At 38.8% G+C, this 16,409-nt stretch overlaps 1 protein-coding gene across 3 annotated transcripts in view; it reads right to left on the minus strand.

The window, feature by feature from the left end:
• The window catches only part of CELSR1 (cadherin EGF LAG seven-pass G-type receptor 1), a 252,181-nt gene that overhangs the window by 102,298 nt on the left and 133,474 nt on the right, over positions 1–16,409 (minus strand). For all 3 annotated transcript variants that reach the window (XM_070755356.1, XM_070755355.1, XM_070755358.1), the window contains exon 6: positions 3,771–3,928. In XM_070755356.1, the coding sequence (XP_070611457.1) occupies positions 3,771–3,928 (158 nt within the window). The remainder of the gene's footprint in view (positions 1–3,770; positions 3,929–16,409) is intronic.

Genomic DNA, 16,409 nt, shown 5'->3' on the forward strand with positions numbered 1-16,409 from the left:
ACACGGTCCCTGAGATAATCTGGTCCAGTGCCATGAAGGGCTTTATAGGTCATAACCAACACTTTGAATTGTGACCGGAAATTGATCGGCAACCAATGCAGACTGCGGAGTGTTGGTGTAACATGGGCATATTTGGGAAAGCCCATGATTGCTCTCGCAGCTGCATTCTGCACGATCTGAAGTTTCCAAACACTTTTCAAAGGTAGGCCCACGTAGAGAGCGTTACAGTAGTCGAGCCTCGAGGTGATGAGGGCATGAGTGAGCTTTGTTTAGGATTTGAGCTTTGTTTAGGAATTGTTAAAATTTATGGCAGTTGGGGGGAAAAAACCAGGTTTGCGATGAATCCCTGCTGCCATGTAATCACTATTCGATTGTTTTCCTGACAGCTTCAATGGAAACGACAGCCATAAAATTGCAAGCGGCAGTCATGTGATATTTCGCTTAATGACCGGGGTGATTCACTGAAGAGCAGAAGTAGAAATGATGCTGTAAATCCAGCATAGTCACATTATTTTTCATTTAGTGACAGACTTGCCAGTCCCAATTGTGGTCGGTAAATGAGGACTCTCTAATGGATGGTATTAAAATGATATAAATGTTACTTACAGCCAATAGTCAACTATTTTAAGGTTTTTTTTTAAACCAATAAAAGGTTTTGCCAAAAATAGTAAGAACATTTTTTCATGCAATGTCGTTTGGCGCGCACCAGGGGAAAAGCCTTCTCTGTGGTGGCCCCGGCCCTCTGAAACCAACTCCCCCCGGAGATTAGAATTGCCCCCACCCTCCTTGCCTTTCGTAAGCTCCTTAAAACCCACCTCTGCCATCAGGCATGGGGGAACTGAGATATTCTTTCCCCCTAGGCCTTTACAATTCATGCATGGTATGTTTGTTTGTATGGATGGATGTTTGGTTTAACAACAAGGTTTTTTTTAGTTGTTTTAGTATTGGATTTACATGCTGTTTTTTGTTACTGTTGTTAGCCGCCCCGAGTCTACGGAGAGGGGCGGCATACAAATCCAACCAATCAATCAATCAATCAATCAATCAATCAATCAATCAATCAATAATAATTACAAAGCATTGCAATTCTTATATATCAAGTTGTTACTAGAGAAGAAACTTGATATATAGATAACATTGCAGTTCTTTGTGTTGCCCAATACATTTTATGATTACAAAGGAATATGTAAATCCAATATTTCATTCTAATAGTTTCCATCATGCTCTCTTCGCTTTTTCAAATGAACAGACATAGCAAAACCAACAGAATTTACATAATCAAGATGCTGCATTTATTCAAACATACATATGACTTGTAAATGTACAAAAAAATGGAAACTTTTTGGCATCATGTTTGAACATGTTCAAAGCAATCAAAACTTGACATATTTTAATGTTTGTTATTTTAAAATTCTGTTATTTGATATGGTTTTTTTAAACTACCTTTAAAAAAAAAGAAATTTAAGGAAATTGGTTATAACCTTCTAGAAATGGCAGACCTCTCAGACTTTCAAAGAGGCCAAATTGTTGCTGCTCGAATGACAGGCGCTAGTGTAACAGAAAGTGCCTGAATGCTTGGCATTTCAAGAGGTCATGTCTCAAAAGTAATGACTGCTTTTGAAAGAGAAGGGAAAATGTCCTCAGCCAAGCACAGGTCTGGTCGAAAGTCGAAGTTGTCTGAGAGAGACCGTTGGACTCTAAAGCGAATTGTTAGAGCGGATCGCAAGACCACAGCTCCTAAAATCATTGCAGAGCTCAATAGACACATACAAAATCCAGTAAGGGAGCTTCACAAATCTGGATTCCACGGAAGAGCTGCAAGGTGTTTCCATTTTTTTGCCCACCCCTGTAGATTTAACCTGAGAAACCTATACAAACGAAACAAACATTTTCAAGAACCTTTTACAATTAACTGAACTATATCGATTCATTCTAATGCAAAGCTCAGGATTCAGGAATTTAGCTCTTTAGTTCAATGTGAGCAAAGACCACAGAGGAAAACTGATCCAACGTATTTCTTCATCCATTTGTCTTTCTTTCACTGACAGCTTCTCCTTCCTCACATGAGTGAACATTTTTGAAGGGAAGTATGAATACTTGGCTCTACTTACTTTTCACCTTCTTCGTGTTCACTTTTTCTATTTTATTTTATTTTATTTTATTTTTATTTTATTTTATTTTTATTTTATTTATATTATATTATATTATATTATATTTATTTTTTTATTTTATTTTATTTATTTTATATTATATTATTTTATATTATATTTTATTTAATTTATTTTTATTTTATTTATTTTATTTTATATTATATTATATTATGTTATATTATTTTATATTAATTAATTAATTACTTAATTAATTGGATTTGTATGCCACCCCTCTCTGAAGACTCGGGGCGGCTCACAAACAATATAGCAGTGGAACAAATCTAATATTAAAAAACATATAAAACCCTATCATTATTAACAGCACTATAAGACTGTTAAAAGATGCTTATGAAATAAAAACGTCTCCAGCAACAGGTAACTTGCCACTAGGAGGGGCAATTTAGCAAAGATTTCTACATGGTTATTTTCTGAACTCAACCATTTTGTCATTAACGTACAAATGTAAAATTTAATTGAATACAAACAGATATGAAAATCACTTTAAATCTGACAATGATTATTTATTTATTTATTTAGATTTATAAGTTGCCCTTCTCCTAATACAGGGCGGTGTACAACAATAAAACTGAATACAAAATTTAAAACCCCAATATTAAAAAAAACATTCATCCATCATCCATCTATGATCAATTCCAGGTATAGTGGTACCTCATCTTACGAACGCCTCTTCTAACGAACTTTTCAAGATACGAAGATTTTTTTGCCTCTTCTTCTGAACTATTTTCACCTTACGAACCCAAACCTCTGCTGCTGGGATGAAGGGGTTTCTTTTTTTCCCTTTTTGAAGAAAGAAAAGGGAGGGGCAGCTTGGAGAGGGAAAGAGTTTGCAGAGAACAGCGTGCTTGCAGAGGCACTGAAAGGGTGTCTTTTGAAGAAAGAAAAGGGAGGGGCGGCTTGGAGGGGGAAAGACTTTGCATTAACATAAGTAGGAGAACAGCATGCTTGCAGAGGCACTGAAAGGGTGTCTTTTGAAGAAAGAAAAGGGAGGGGCGGCTTGGAGGGGAAAAGAGTTTGCAGAGAACAGCGTGCTTGCAGAGGCACTGAAAGGGTGTCTTTTGAAGAAAGAAAAGGGAGGGGCAGCTTGCAGGGGGAAAGACTTTGCATTAACATAAGTAGGAGAACAGCATGCTTGCAGAGGCACTGAAAGGGTGTCTTTTGAAGAAAGAAAAGGGAGGGGCGGCTTGGAGGGGGAAAGAGTTTGCAGAGAACAGCGTGCTTGCAGAGGCACTGAAAGGGTGTCTTTTGAAGAAAGAAAAGGGAGGGGCGCCCCCCTTGCCTTTCTTCCTTCCCACTCACCCTTTAGCCTAGCCTTGCTTCTTCCACCCGCCCCCTTTAGCTGCTCCTCCCTGCCCTCTGTTTGCCTCCCTTCTAAAGGTTGGGATTTTCCTGAAGGATTTGCACCCATTATTTGCTTTTACATTGATTCCTATGGGAAACATTGTTTCGTCTTACGAACTTTTCACCTTACGAACCTCCTCCTGGAACCAATTAAGTTCATATCATGAGGTACCACTGTATACCTAAAAAAAGCAGTGAAGACTTTGTTAGTCAGATTAATTCTACTATATATTCATGTCATAAAAAACATCAATATCTTACTTTTTGGAGCCGGATTGTGTTCCCTGGGCAGCGCAGGAGTAGTTTCCAATCAGACTTCCAAAGCGTACAGCCACTGCGGTATCACAGTCATCCACCGTTACTACAGCCACCTTCTCCCCTGAAGGGCCGTGAGGAATGCCAAGTTGGCCAATGTTGGGCTGCAAAATAAATGTGAAGAATTTAAAAACTTAAAAAGTATTTCAGGTACCAGCATTGTATAATCTCTGCCTCACTGTAAGTTAGGGATAGACGTTAGCCCAGGATATGAGTGCTAGAAGGTGACAATAGTAGAGATAGTCCTCGACTTACAACAATTCATTTAGTGACTTGTCAAAGTTACAACAGCACGGAGAAAAGTGACTTATGAAAGTTTTTCACACATCCATTGAAGCGTCCCAATGGTCACAGGATCAAAATTCAAATGCTTGGCAACTGGTTCATATTTATGACCGTTGCTGTGTTCCAGGGACATGCGATCCCCTTTTTGTGACTTTCTGACAATCAAAGTCAGTGGGGAAGGCAAATTATTATTATTATTATTATTATTATTATTATTATTATTATTATTATTATTATTTATTAGATTTGTATGCCGCCCCTCTCTGTAGACTCCCTTAACAACCGGGTTACTAACTTATCAATTGTAGTGCTTCACTTAACAACTGAGGCTAGAGAAGTCGTAAAATGGGACAGAGTTCAATTGACAAATATCTCACCTAACAAACAAATTTTGGGTTTCAAATTGTGGTCATAAATTGAGGACCACATGTATGGGTCCCCATTGACTTCGCTTGTCAGAAGGTCATTGAAGGGGATCATGTGAAACAGGGACACTGCGACCGTCATAAATATGAATCAATTGTCAAATATCTGAACGTAAATCATGTGACCATGGGGAGGCTGCAATGGTCATAAGTATGAAAAATGGTTATAAATCACTTTGTAACTATGAATAGTCCCTAAATCATGGGTCCACGGGCCACATGTGGCCCACCAAAGCCATTAATCCATCCCACAGAGGACCACAAGGTGGCCCCGCCCAGTCTATAGCTGAGCACAGGACTTACCTTCACAAGCCCCGCAGACTGGAACTGAAAGGTAAGGCCAATGATTTTGGCCTGCAAAGACATTCTGGAGGTGGGACAGGTGAAAAATGGGGTGCAAAGATGCCCCAGAAGGCCAAATAAGAGGTGAAAATGGCCCCATTCTTGGCCAGAAAACAGGCTGGTTTTGCCTGGTTTTGGCCTGCAGAATGCTGCTGGATGTGGGGGAGGTGAAAAAAGGGGCACACAGACACCCTAGGAGGCCAAAAAACAGACGGAAACAGCCTATGTTTCACCTCCCCTGCCTCCAGAAGATAGAGAGAGAGAGAGAGAGAGAGAGAGAGAGACAGACAGACAGACAGACAGACAGACAGACAGACAGAGAAATAGAGTGAGAGAGGAAAGAGAAAGAGACAGACAGACAGACAGATAGAAAGACAGAAGAAAGCTTCTGCTCTGGCAATCTCACACTACTTACCAGAGGTTACAAAACTTTTGCCAGACCCATCCTCGAATACAACTCATCTCTTTGGAACCCATATCGCATCTCAGACATTAACACCCTTGAAAATGTCCAAAGATACTTCACCAGAAGAGCCCTTCACTCCTCCACTTGAAATAGAATACCCTGCGAGACTAGACTTTCAATCCTGGGCCTAGAAAGCCTAGAACTAAGATGCCTTAAACAAGATCTAACTATTGCCCACAAGATCATATGCTGCAACGTCCTGCCTGTCGGCGACCACTTCAGCTTCAACCACAACAACACAAAAGCACACAACAGATTTAAACTTAATATTAACCGCTCCAAACTTGACTGTAAAAAATATGACTTCAGTAACCGAGTTGTCGAAGCGTGGGACTCATTACCGGACTCCATAGTGTCATCCCCCAACCCCCAACACTTTACTCTTAGATTATCCACGGTTGACCTATCCAGATTCCTAAGAGGTCAATAAGGGGCGAGTACAAGTGCACTAGAGTGCCTTCCGTCCCCGGTCCTATTGTTCTCCTATATCTCCTATACCTTTCTTCTATTCCTATATCTCCTCTTCTATTCTTTCATTGATATGTTCTATTACTATATCTTCTTTTCTATTATTTCTTAAATATATTTTACTAGTATCTCCTCTATAACCTTCATCATGTATTTTACTATGTGTATATAGATATATACCCACTAAAACCCTCATTGTGCATTGGACAAAATAAATAAATAAATAAATAAATAAATAAATAAACAAACAAACAAACAAACAAATAAATAGACTCATAATCAACTGAAAAAATGATCTAGGAAAAAGAAAAGTCAACCAAACAAGGAACATGCAAACAAAAACAAATAAAACACCACCAAGGGTCAAACAAATTAAAATTTAATTTGTGTGCGTTGTTTAATGGACTGCTAAATTGTCCACCCCCACCTAATCATATGACCTAGCCATGCCAATGCAGCCAGTCCTGCCCCCCAACAGTCCAAGGGACGGTGAATTGTCCCCTGTTTAAAAGATTTGAGGACCCCTGCACTAAATGAACTGTGGTAAGTTGAGGATTACTTGTAATTAAAAAAATAAATATATACTCAATTCCTCGGTATTTAACTTGTTTAATCCAAACCAAGCCATCGCATTTAGATAAGCTTTCCATAGCCCCAGCCATTCTACTTAACAGACATTAAACTTCTGCAAAGTTTTTCAAAGGCTATTTCCTGGTATTAGGCTATGGCAATGAAAATGTTTTTTCATTTCCTCCCAGCTATATTTACTATGATCACATAACTTGGCAGTGCTTCATATAAAGGCCTAGACTCAAACAGCAGATAAGGAGAATAAAAAACCTGATTTATATCAGAATGGTAGACTTTCAGGTATTAGTGCATTTTATCAGTTGCTCTGGGAAACATTATTTTAAAAAGCAATAACCATTGTCAGTTATCTTCAACATCTGTACTTATGCATAATTTTTTGATTGATATATGCACATGAATGCTTATTGAGTTAATGGATGGATGGATGTAACTTGTCCTAATATAGACTTCTTTAGTCTGAATTCTTGCAAATACAACAGATTTCAATTCCCATTCCCAAGTCTGAAACATCTACGGGTTGAGGAATATTATCCTAATGCAAACTCCATTGTACAAAGCTATTATAAATTATAAAAAGGACTCAGAAAGGACAGGCATCAACAGTCAAACTCAGCAGCTAGACAAATTATTGACAGGCCCAGAGGAAAAAAATAAGAAGCAGGAAGAGGGAGATTATGATCCCGCTATATAGAATGCTGGTGAGACCACATTTGGAATACTGTGTTCAGTTCTGGAGACCTCACCTACAAAAAGATATTGACAAAATTGAACGGGTCCAAAGACGGGCTACAAGAATGGTGGAAGGTCTTAAGCATAAAACGTATCAGGAAAGACTTAATGAACTCAATCTGTATAGTCTGGAGGACAGAAGGAAAAGGGGGGACATGATCGAAACATTTAAATATATTAAAGGGTTAAATAAGGTCCAGGAGGGAAGTGTTTTTAATAGGAAAGTGAACACAAAGACAAGGGGACACAATCTGAAGTTAGTTGGGGGAAAGATCAAAAGCAACATGAGAAAATATTATTTTACTGAAAGAGTAGTAGATCCTTGGAACAAACTTCCAGCAGACGTGGTAGATAAATCCACAGTAAGACCTCATGGTCCATCTAGTCTGCCCTTATACTATTTTCTGTATTTTATCTTAGGATGGATATATGTTTATCCCAGGCATGTGTAAATTCAGTTACTGTGGATTTATCTACCACGTCTGCTGGAAGTTTGTTCCAAGGATCTACTACTTTTTCAGTAAAATAATATTTTCTCATGTTGCTTTTGATCTTTCCCCCAACTAACTTCAGATTGTGTCCCCTTGTTCTTGTGTTCACTTTCCTATTAAAAACACTTCCCTCCTGGACCTTATTTAATCCTTTAATATATTTAAATGTTTCGATCATGTCCCCTCCTTTCCCTTCTGTCTTCCAGACTATACAGATTGAGTTCATTAAGTCTTTCCTGATACGTTTTATGCTTAAGACCTTCCACCATTTTTGTAGCCCGTCTTTGGACCCGTTCAATTTTGTCAATATCTTTTTGTAGGTGAGGTCTCCAGAACTGAACACAGTATTCCAAATGTGGTCTCACCAGCGCTCTATATAGCGGGATCATAATCTCCCTGGCCTGGCTTCACATTCTTTGCCAGGCCAGTCATCCTGGGGCAACGGGATTAGTCTGGTTTTCACACGTCTAGTTTCCGTTAATGCCATTCCCTCCACCCTTTCCCTCCTTCTTCTTTTCTCCTGCACATCTTCCCCAAATGACTCTGTCTCCTCCCCCATATTTAGGGCAAAATGCCAACAAGCTTAGCAAAGCATAGTGAAGATGGCAGAGCTGACACTTAGAGGTATTAAAGAATAAACAATAATTCTTATTGTGTTTTTTTTCCCATAGGTTGAAGAACTGCCAAGCTACAATGGTTTGGAATTTTAGATGAGGCGCTTAAACATTTCCCTTACCCCTTTTCATTAGATTATAGAGAAATTTGCACAATCATCACTTTAGGATTCTCACCTTCAAAAGATTATGGGTTAGCCAGCCTATAGTTCATACTCTAGGCTTATTGCTTCCGCTAGAATAGGAGTCTCAGGTATAAGTCAGTACTCGACTGAAAAATGTATTAACATGCACAGTACGTTTTGTCAGCAATTCTTAAGAGAAATTAAATATTTTCTTCGAATTGCACAACAGTGATTGCGTGATTTGGCAAAAATTGAATTTGCTACAAGGAGGTTGCCAACAGGTGCAATGTGCACATCCACAGACACACTAAATAACCTTTTAAAATTTCGAAATCATATTTATATTTCAAACTTGGTTTGCTGCAGAAACCTACATTTCATGATTCTTCCCTGTTTTAGAATATTAGACTCTCATCCCAGCGACCGATTAGGTCCCACAGAGTGGGCCTTCTCCGGGTCCCGTCAACTAAACAATGTCGGTTGGCGGGCCCCAGGGGAAGAGCCTTCTCTGTGGCGGCCCCGGCCCTCTGGAACCAACTCCCCCCAGAGATTAGAACTGCCTCTACTCTCCTTGCCTTTCGTAAGCTCCTTAAAACCCACCTTTGTCGTCAGGCATGGGGGAACTGAGACATCTCCCCCAGGCATATACAATTTATGAATGGTATGTTTGTTTGTATGTATGTTTGTTTAGTAAATGGGTTTTTTAAATATTTTAAACTATAATTTAGATTTGTTATGAATTGTCTTATTCTGTTGTGAGCCGCCCCGAGTCTGCAGAGAGGGGCGGCATACAAATCTAAATAATAAATAAACAAATAAACAAATAAATAATAATAAATCTTTCTCCTCTATTTCTACACTCCGTGGACTGCATTGGCTACCAATCTGTTTCTGGGCACAATTCAAAGTGTTGGTTATGACCTATAAAGCCCTTCATGGCATAGGACCAGATTATCTCCGAGACCGCCTTCTGCAGCACGAATCCCAGTGACCGGTGAGGTCCCACAGAGTTGGCCTCCTTAGGGTCCCATCAACCAAACAATGTCGGCTGGCGGGACCTAGGGGAAGAGCCTTCTCTGTGGGAGCCCCGACTCTCTGGAATCAGCTCCCCCCAGAGATTCAAACTGCCCCCACCCTCCTTGCCTTCCGAAAGAGCTTAAAAATTCATCTTTGCCGCCAGGCTTGGGACTATTAGATCTTCCCCCTGATCAATGAATGTTTCAAGTATGAGTGTTGAATGATTGGTTTGATAGGTTTTTACCTTCTTTTAACAGAATTTAATGGTTGTTTTTAATGTAGTATTAATTGGATTTATATTATTGTTCTGTTTTTTGTATATGCTGTGAGCCGCCCCGAATCTTCAGAGAGGGGCGGCATACAAATCCAATTAAATAAATAAATCCCTTGTGTGTCCAATCATACTTGGCCAATAAAATAATTCTATTCTATTCCATGAATTAATGACATCATACATACACTAATAGCAAATGAGAAACACTTCTGAATTCTAGTAGTTGTCTAATTGCTTGTCAAGTGAAACTTTTCCTCTTAATGTAGAATTGAGCATATATGCTTAATATGTTACTTGCTCCTTCAAGCTACACAATTGTTACTCAGCAAAATATGAGCCCTTTCTTATCAACCATGAGAATGAGATAAGCCACTTATATGCTGAACAAATGTTGAAAAACCTAAGTAGGATCTGGCCATTAAATCAATGAATACTAAATGTAAATGCATGATGATGAAACACAGATGGTTTATATTTGCCACAAAGAATAGGGAGTCAACCTATTCTCCAAAGCACCTGAGGGTAGAACAAGAAGCAATGGGTGGAAACTAAATAAGGAGAGAAGTAACTTAGAACTAAGGAAAAATTCCTGACAGTTAGAACAATTAACCAGTGAAACAGCTTGCCCCAGAAGTTGTGAATACTCCAACACTAGAGGTTTTAAAGAAGATGTTGGATAACCATTTGTCTGCTATAGTGTAGGGTTGGACTAGAAGACCTCTAAGGTCCCTTCCAATTCGATTATTATTATATAACAACTATTTTTCTATTGTGACCATAGATGTACACTTACATCTTTAAAAATTGAGGACCTAAAGCCACTAAATTATACTTTTATTCTTAGATTTCATGTCTATAGACTAGTGTAAGGATTAAGTCATTCAACCAGGAATTGGGAGAATCAGGTTGAAATCTATATTGGAAAATCAACCAATGAATTTGAGTGAGTCATTCTAACATATTTGATGGTGGGAATAAAAATGTAGGAAAATCCCTGTAAATTGTTTGAGCTTTTGGAGGAAATGCAAGTTGCAAATCTAGCAAATCAATAAAAACTACATTTCTCATGACAGTATATTATCTGTATTTTTTACTGATAGCTAGGTAGATAATTGGGTCTCTTTAAAAGAGATCCAATCTGGAACCAAGCAGAAATTTTTGCACTGCTGGAATTGCCCTGAGCCTCCCCTCCATGGGAAACCCCACCTCCGGACTTCCATGTTTTTGTGATGCTGCAGGAGAATCCCAGCAGCGCAAAAACGGGTGCTTCGCTGGCAACAAAAGTCCGGAGGTGGGGTTTCCCAGCGAGGGGAGCCTCAGCGAAATTGCAGCATCGCAAAAACACGGAAGTCCTCAAAACCCCACCTCCAGACTTCCGTGTTTTTGTGATGCTGCAATTTCGCTGAGGCTCCAATCGCTGGGAAACCCCACCTCCGGACTTTTGTTGCCAGCAAAGCGCCCATTTTTGCGCTGCTGTGATTCCCTTGCAGCATCGCAAAAACATGGAAGTCCAGAGGTGGTGTTTCCCATGGAGGGAAGCCTCAGGGGAATCCCAGCAGCGCAAAAACGGGCACTTCACTGACAACAGAAGTCCGGAGGCGGGGCATCCCAGTGGCGGCAGCTTGGGTTTGTAAGGTGAAAATAGTTTGGAAGAAGAGGCAAAAAAATCTTAAACCCCGGGTTTGTATCTCGAAAAGTTTGTATGACGAGGGGTTTGTAAGACGAGGTATCACTGTATTTTGATAAACTATGGTTTTATAATTGCCTAGATTTACATCGTTACCATTTTGTTATTTGGTAAGCCCTTTCCTCCAGTGGCCTGACTGCCCATAACATGTTTTCAAAATTCTTAATGTTTCTCTCCAAAAAGTTAGAGCACTTATTTATCTCCTCTCATTTGGTGCCAAGCAGTTGAAATAGCATGTGTATGAAGCTTACATCTATTTTTAAGAACATACCCTGGTTTGTTATGGTACATAAACGTGGTTATTATTATTTGTTATGCAGATATCCTTTAGGCACAGAAAATGACAATAAGGAATGCAAGCATAAGTAAGAGGAGGGGAAAACATTTACATAGTTTGAAAGCCATGCCAGATTGTACGTATGTTAATCAGCAGTAGGTATTCATTTACTGTTTCAAGTGGCTAAAGGTTAAGGGAAACCTGTTTCCTACTGACTTTTAAAAGCTAAATGAATATTTTCTTTTCAGAGTTATGTAGTGGGCAAAAATAAATAAATATATAAAACATCACCAGATTTTAAAGGATCATGCTCACAGGAGTCTAATTTTTTCCCCTTCCTTCCAGCCTTTAATAAAAAATGGAACAAGTAGCAGTAGTTTATAGTAGATGCTTAAACACCAAGGGTGCACTTTCAGTTCAATTATGTTCAGTCTCATTAGGCACACTGCCAGAGTTAAACAAAAACTCTTCCTTTATAATCTATTGGTCTAAGCCCAATATTCTAACATAAAGAGAAAGCCTTTGAATTCACAGATGTTACACTGATTCTGTGGTCAAAAATCTCATTGTTTTCTGTAGGCACAGATTCTTATAGAAACATAGAATGCTGAATGCAGAAAAAGACCTCATAGTCCATCTGGTCAGCCCTTATACTATTTCCTGTATTTTATCTTAGGATGGATATATGTTTATTCCAGGCATGTTTAAATTCAGTTACTGTGGATTTACTAACTACGTCTCCTGGAAGTTTGTTCCAAGTATTTACTACTCTTTCAGTAAAATAATATTTTCTCACGTTGGTTCAGATCTTTCCCCCAACTAACCTCAGATTGTGCCCCCTTGTTCTTGTGTTCACTTTCCTATTAAAAAACACTTCGCTCCTGAACTTTATTTAACCCTTTAACATATTTAAATGTTTCGATCATTATTAAGCACTAATATCGGGATCTGTAAAAATTTAAGAAATAAAGTGACAGAGTTTGCAAACTCTGACATTTGCAAATTAAAAGGAAGAGTTTAGTGAATAGAATTTTTCTGATCTGAAATATGAGTTTGTAGGCTACACAAATCGGAATACCACCACAAAGGTCAGCAAACAAGGGTCTGTTCTGGGTCCTATTCTTTTTAATATGTTTGTGAGTGACATAGGGGAAGGTTTGGTAGGGAAGGTTTGCCTATTTGCCGATGACTCTAAAGTGTGCAATAGGGTTGATATTCCTGGAGGCGTCTGTAAATGATTTAGCTTTACAGTACTAGATAAATGGTCAAAGCAATGGAAACTGCAGTTTAATGTTTCCAAATGTAAAATAATGCACTTGGGGAAAAGGAATCCACAATCTGAGTATTGTATTGGCAGTTCTGTGTTAGCAAAAACTTCAGAAGAAAAGGATTTAGGGGTAGTGATTTCTGACAGTCTCAAAATGGGTGAACAGTGCAGTCAGGCGGTAGGGAAAGCAAGTAGGATGCTTGGCTGCATTGCTAGAGGTATAACAAGCAGGAAGAGGGAGATTATGATCCCGCTATATAGAGCGCTGGTGAGACCACATTTGGAATACTGTGTTCAGTTCTGGAGACCTCACCTACAAAAAGATATTGACAAAATTGAACGGGTCCAAAGATGGGCTACAAGAACAGTGGAAGGTCTTAAGCATAAAACGTATCAGGAAAGACTTAATGAACTCAATCTGTATAGTCTGGAGGACAGAAGGGAAAGGGGGGACATGATCGAAACATTTAAATATGTCAAAGGGTTAAATAAGGTCCAGGAGGGAAGTGTTTTTAATAGGAAAGTGAACACAAGAACAAGAGGGCACAATCTGAAGTTAGTTGGGGGAAAGATCAAAAGCAACATGAGAAAATATTATTTTACTGAAAGAGTAGTAGATCCTTGGAACAAACTTCCAGCAGACGTGGTAGATAAATCCACAGTAACTGAATTTAAACATGCCTCGGAAAAACATATATCCATCCTAAGATAAAATACAGAAAATAGTATAAGGGAAGACTAGATGGACCATGAGGTCTTTTTCTGCCGTCAGACTTCTATGTTTCTATGTTTCAAACTTTTCCCAAACTGATGTGAGGGAATCCTGAAGTCTCCTTTGGCTCAAACCTTTGGCTATTTGTAGCTCAGAATCTGAGGAATTTCAATGTCCACACATTTAAGGGGTGTTTAATTGGGGGCAGTTATTTTAAAGCTACTTCACTCAAAACAAAACAAAAAAGGTAAATACATTTATGAGCAAGCCACCATAAAAAGAACAGTATTTTGACATAGGGGAAAAAAACTTTCTACTAATGGCCAACAGGAAAAACAAATGCTGAACATTAAGGCTTTTCTTCCTTTGATGTCTCATTCACTCCCTTCCCCCCTCCCAACTCATTAACAACACTGGATGTTGTACGTGCTTGTTTTGGGATGGAAAAGAATTTACACCCATAATGACATTTTCTACCCTACGAGCCAAGGTCTTTTAAAAACCTAGAAAAACGTATCTTTTCCTGATGCAATTATATATTTAGAATTTTCTAGGTTTTTCAGTATTGATAGAGAGATAAACTCAAGGGAGAAAAACAGGTACCCAATTTTAAACTATCTACTTTTGCATGCAACTCCTATAAATTAACATAGTCATCAATCAACCTTCAAAGCTACAGTTGTTATTAAGGAACTGTCTCACATTGTTCCATGGGAAAAACAATCCCAGCCACGTCTTCTTATAAATTACAAGTATATTCCAATTATTTTAAGGGGGAAAATATCTGGCAAATTTCAAGTCAATTCTTCAAGCATGTTTTTCTCTGTGTATGCTCCTTCGCATTCATGAGGATTCAAGTAAGTATGCATAAAATTACAACTGCATGCACTAACATGATGTAGGCCTGGTTCACATGATCAATCAAATCTTCATTAAATCACAGACCAGCATAAGAAGGATCAACAATTAATACAAATTATAATTTTAAAAGCTAAACAACAATACACAAAGTTAAAAAACATTTTAAAAAGTAAAGTACATTAAAACCAAAAATCTAAGAAAAAAACACTATAAAGGAGATAAAAATTAATTGTTTGATGTTTGATGTGCTGATTCAAAAAAAATGCTTAAGTTTTGCTCTATCACATAAAGTGTCTGATATAGAAGCATTTTTGTTATTACGTTATTTCTGATACGTAGATTACTGTTTTCTTAAGGTCGCCAGTATTTATTTTATTTATTTGTTTGTTTGTTTTTTCACATACATATTGGTGGTAAACAAAGATATGCATGATGTTTATACATGAAACTAGTAAAATAGAAATATTAGGACAGGGGATGGAAGGCACTCGGGTGCACTTATGCACGCCCCTTACTGATCTCTTAGGAATCCGGAGAGGTCAACAGTGGATACTCTAAAGGTAAAGTTTTGGGGGTTAGAGTCTGGGAGTAAGTTCCATGCACCAACTACTTGGTTACTAAAGTCATATTTCCTGCAGTCGAGTTTAGAGCGGTTTACTTTAAGTTTGTATCTGTTGTGTGCTTGTGTGCTGTTGTGGTTGAAGCAGAAATAGACATTGACAGGAAGAACATTGTAGCAGATGATTTTATGGGCTAGGCTTAGGTCGTGTTTAAGAGGACGTAATTCTAAACTTTCTAAAGCTAGGATTGTAAGTCTAGTTGCGTAGGGTATTCTGTTACAAGTGGCGGAGTGGAGGGCTCTTCTAGTAAAGTATCTCTGGACATTTTCTAGGGTCTTTATGTCCGAAATGTGGTGTGATGCTTCTCCATGGAAACTATACCTGCTACAGAAAAACTATATACATTTTTGAAATCAGAACAAAAAAATGATTCAGAAAAGTACTAGGTCAACGGTGATGATTGCAAAAAATATCTTTTTGTAGACCTGTGTTATTTAATGTTTATAATAATAATAATAATAATAATAATAATAATAATAATAATAATAATAATTTATTAGATTTGTATGCCACCCCTCTCCAAGGACTCGGGGTGGCTCACAACAACATAAACAGTGAACAAATCAAATTTTAAAATACAATTTAAAACTCTTATAATAGAATAAAATAATCACACAACCAATCAAACCGTACACCAGCCTTGACAATTGGGGTGTGTGTTAGTTTCCCCATGCCTGGCGGGAAAGATGAGTTTTTAATAACTTACGAAAGGCGAGGAGGGTGGGGGCAGTCCTAATCTTTGGGGGGAGTTGGTTCCAGAGGGCCGGGGCCGCCACAGAGAAGGCTCTCCCGCTGGGTCCCGCCAGACAACATTGTTTAGTCGATGGGACCCAGAGAAGGCCAACTCTGTGGGACCTAATCGGCCACTGGGATTCATAAGACAGAAGGCAGAAGGATTCCCCTTTCTGAATCCGCTATGACCATGATGAGAAACCTATGGCAAGTGTGCTAGAGGTGGCACATAGAGCCATCTCTGGGGTCAAGCGCACTGTCGTCAGCTACTCTTCTGGTTTTTTGCACGTGCATGCATGCCAGCTGGTCTTTGCGTGTGCCAGAGTGCTGTAAGCCCAAAGACCAGGTGGCCGGTGAGCATGTGCACTGGAAGCCCCAAGACCAGGTGGCTGGCGCATGCGTTCCAGTTTGGGCACTCAGCGCCGAAAAGGTTCACCATCACTGCTCTGTGATCTCTTGTGTTAATACAAATGAATATTTGTATTACGTCTACGGAGTCTACGAAGAGGGGCAGCATACAAATCTAATAAATAGATAGATAGATAGATAGATAGATAGATAGATAGATAGATAGATAGATAGATAGATAGATAGATATTCAA

This window comes from Erythrolamprus reginae, chromosome 6 (assembly GCF_031021105.1).
Source record: "Erythrolamprus reginae isolate rEryReg1 chromosome 6, rEryReg1.hap1, whole genome shotgun sequence".
NCBI lineage: Eukaryota > Metazoa > Chordata > Lepidosauria > Squamata > Dipsadidae > Erythrolamprus > Erythrolamprus reginae.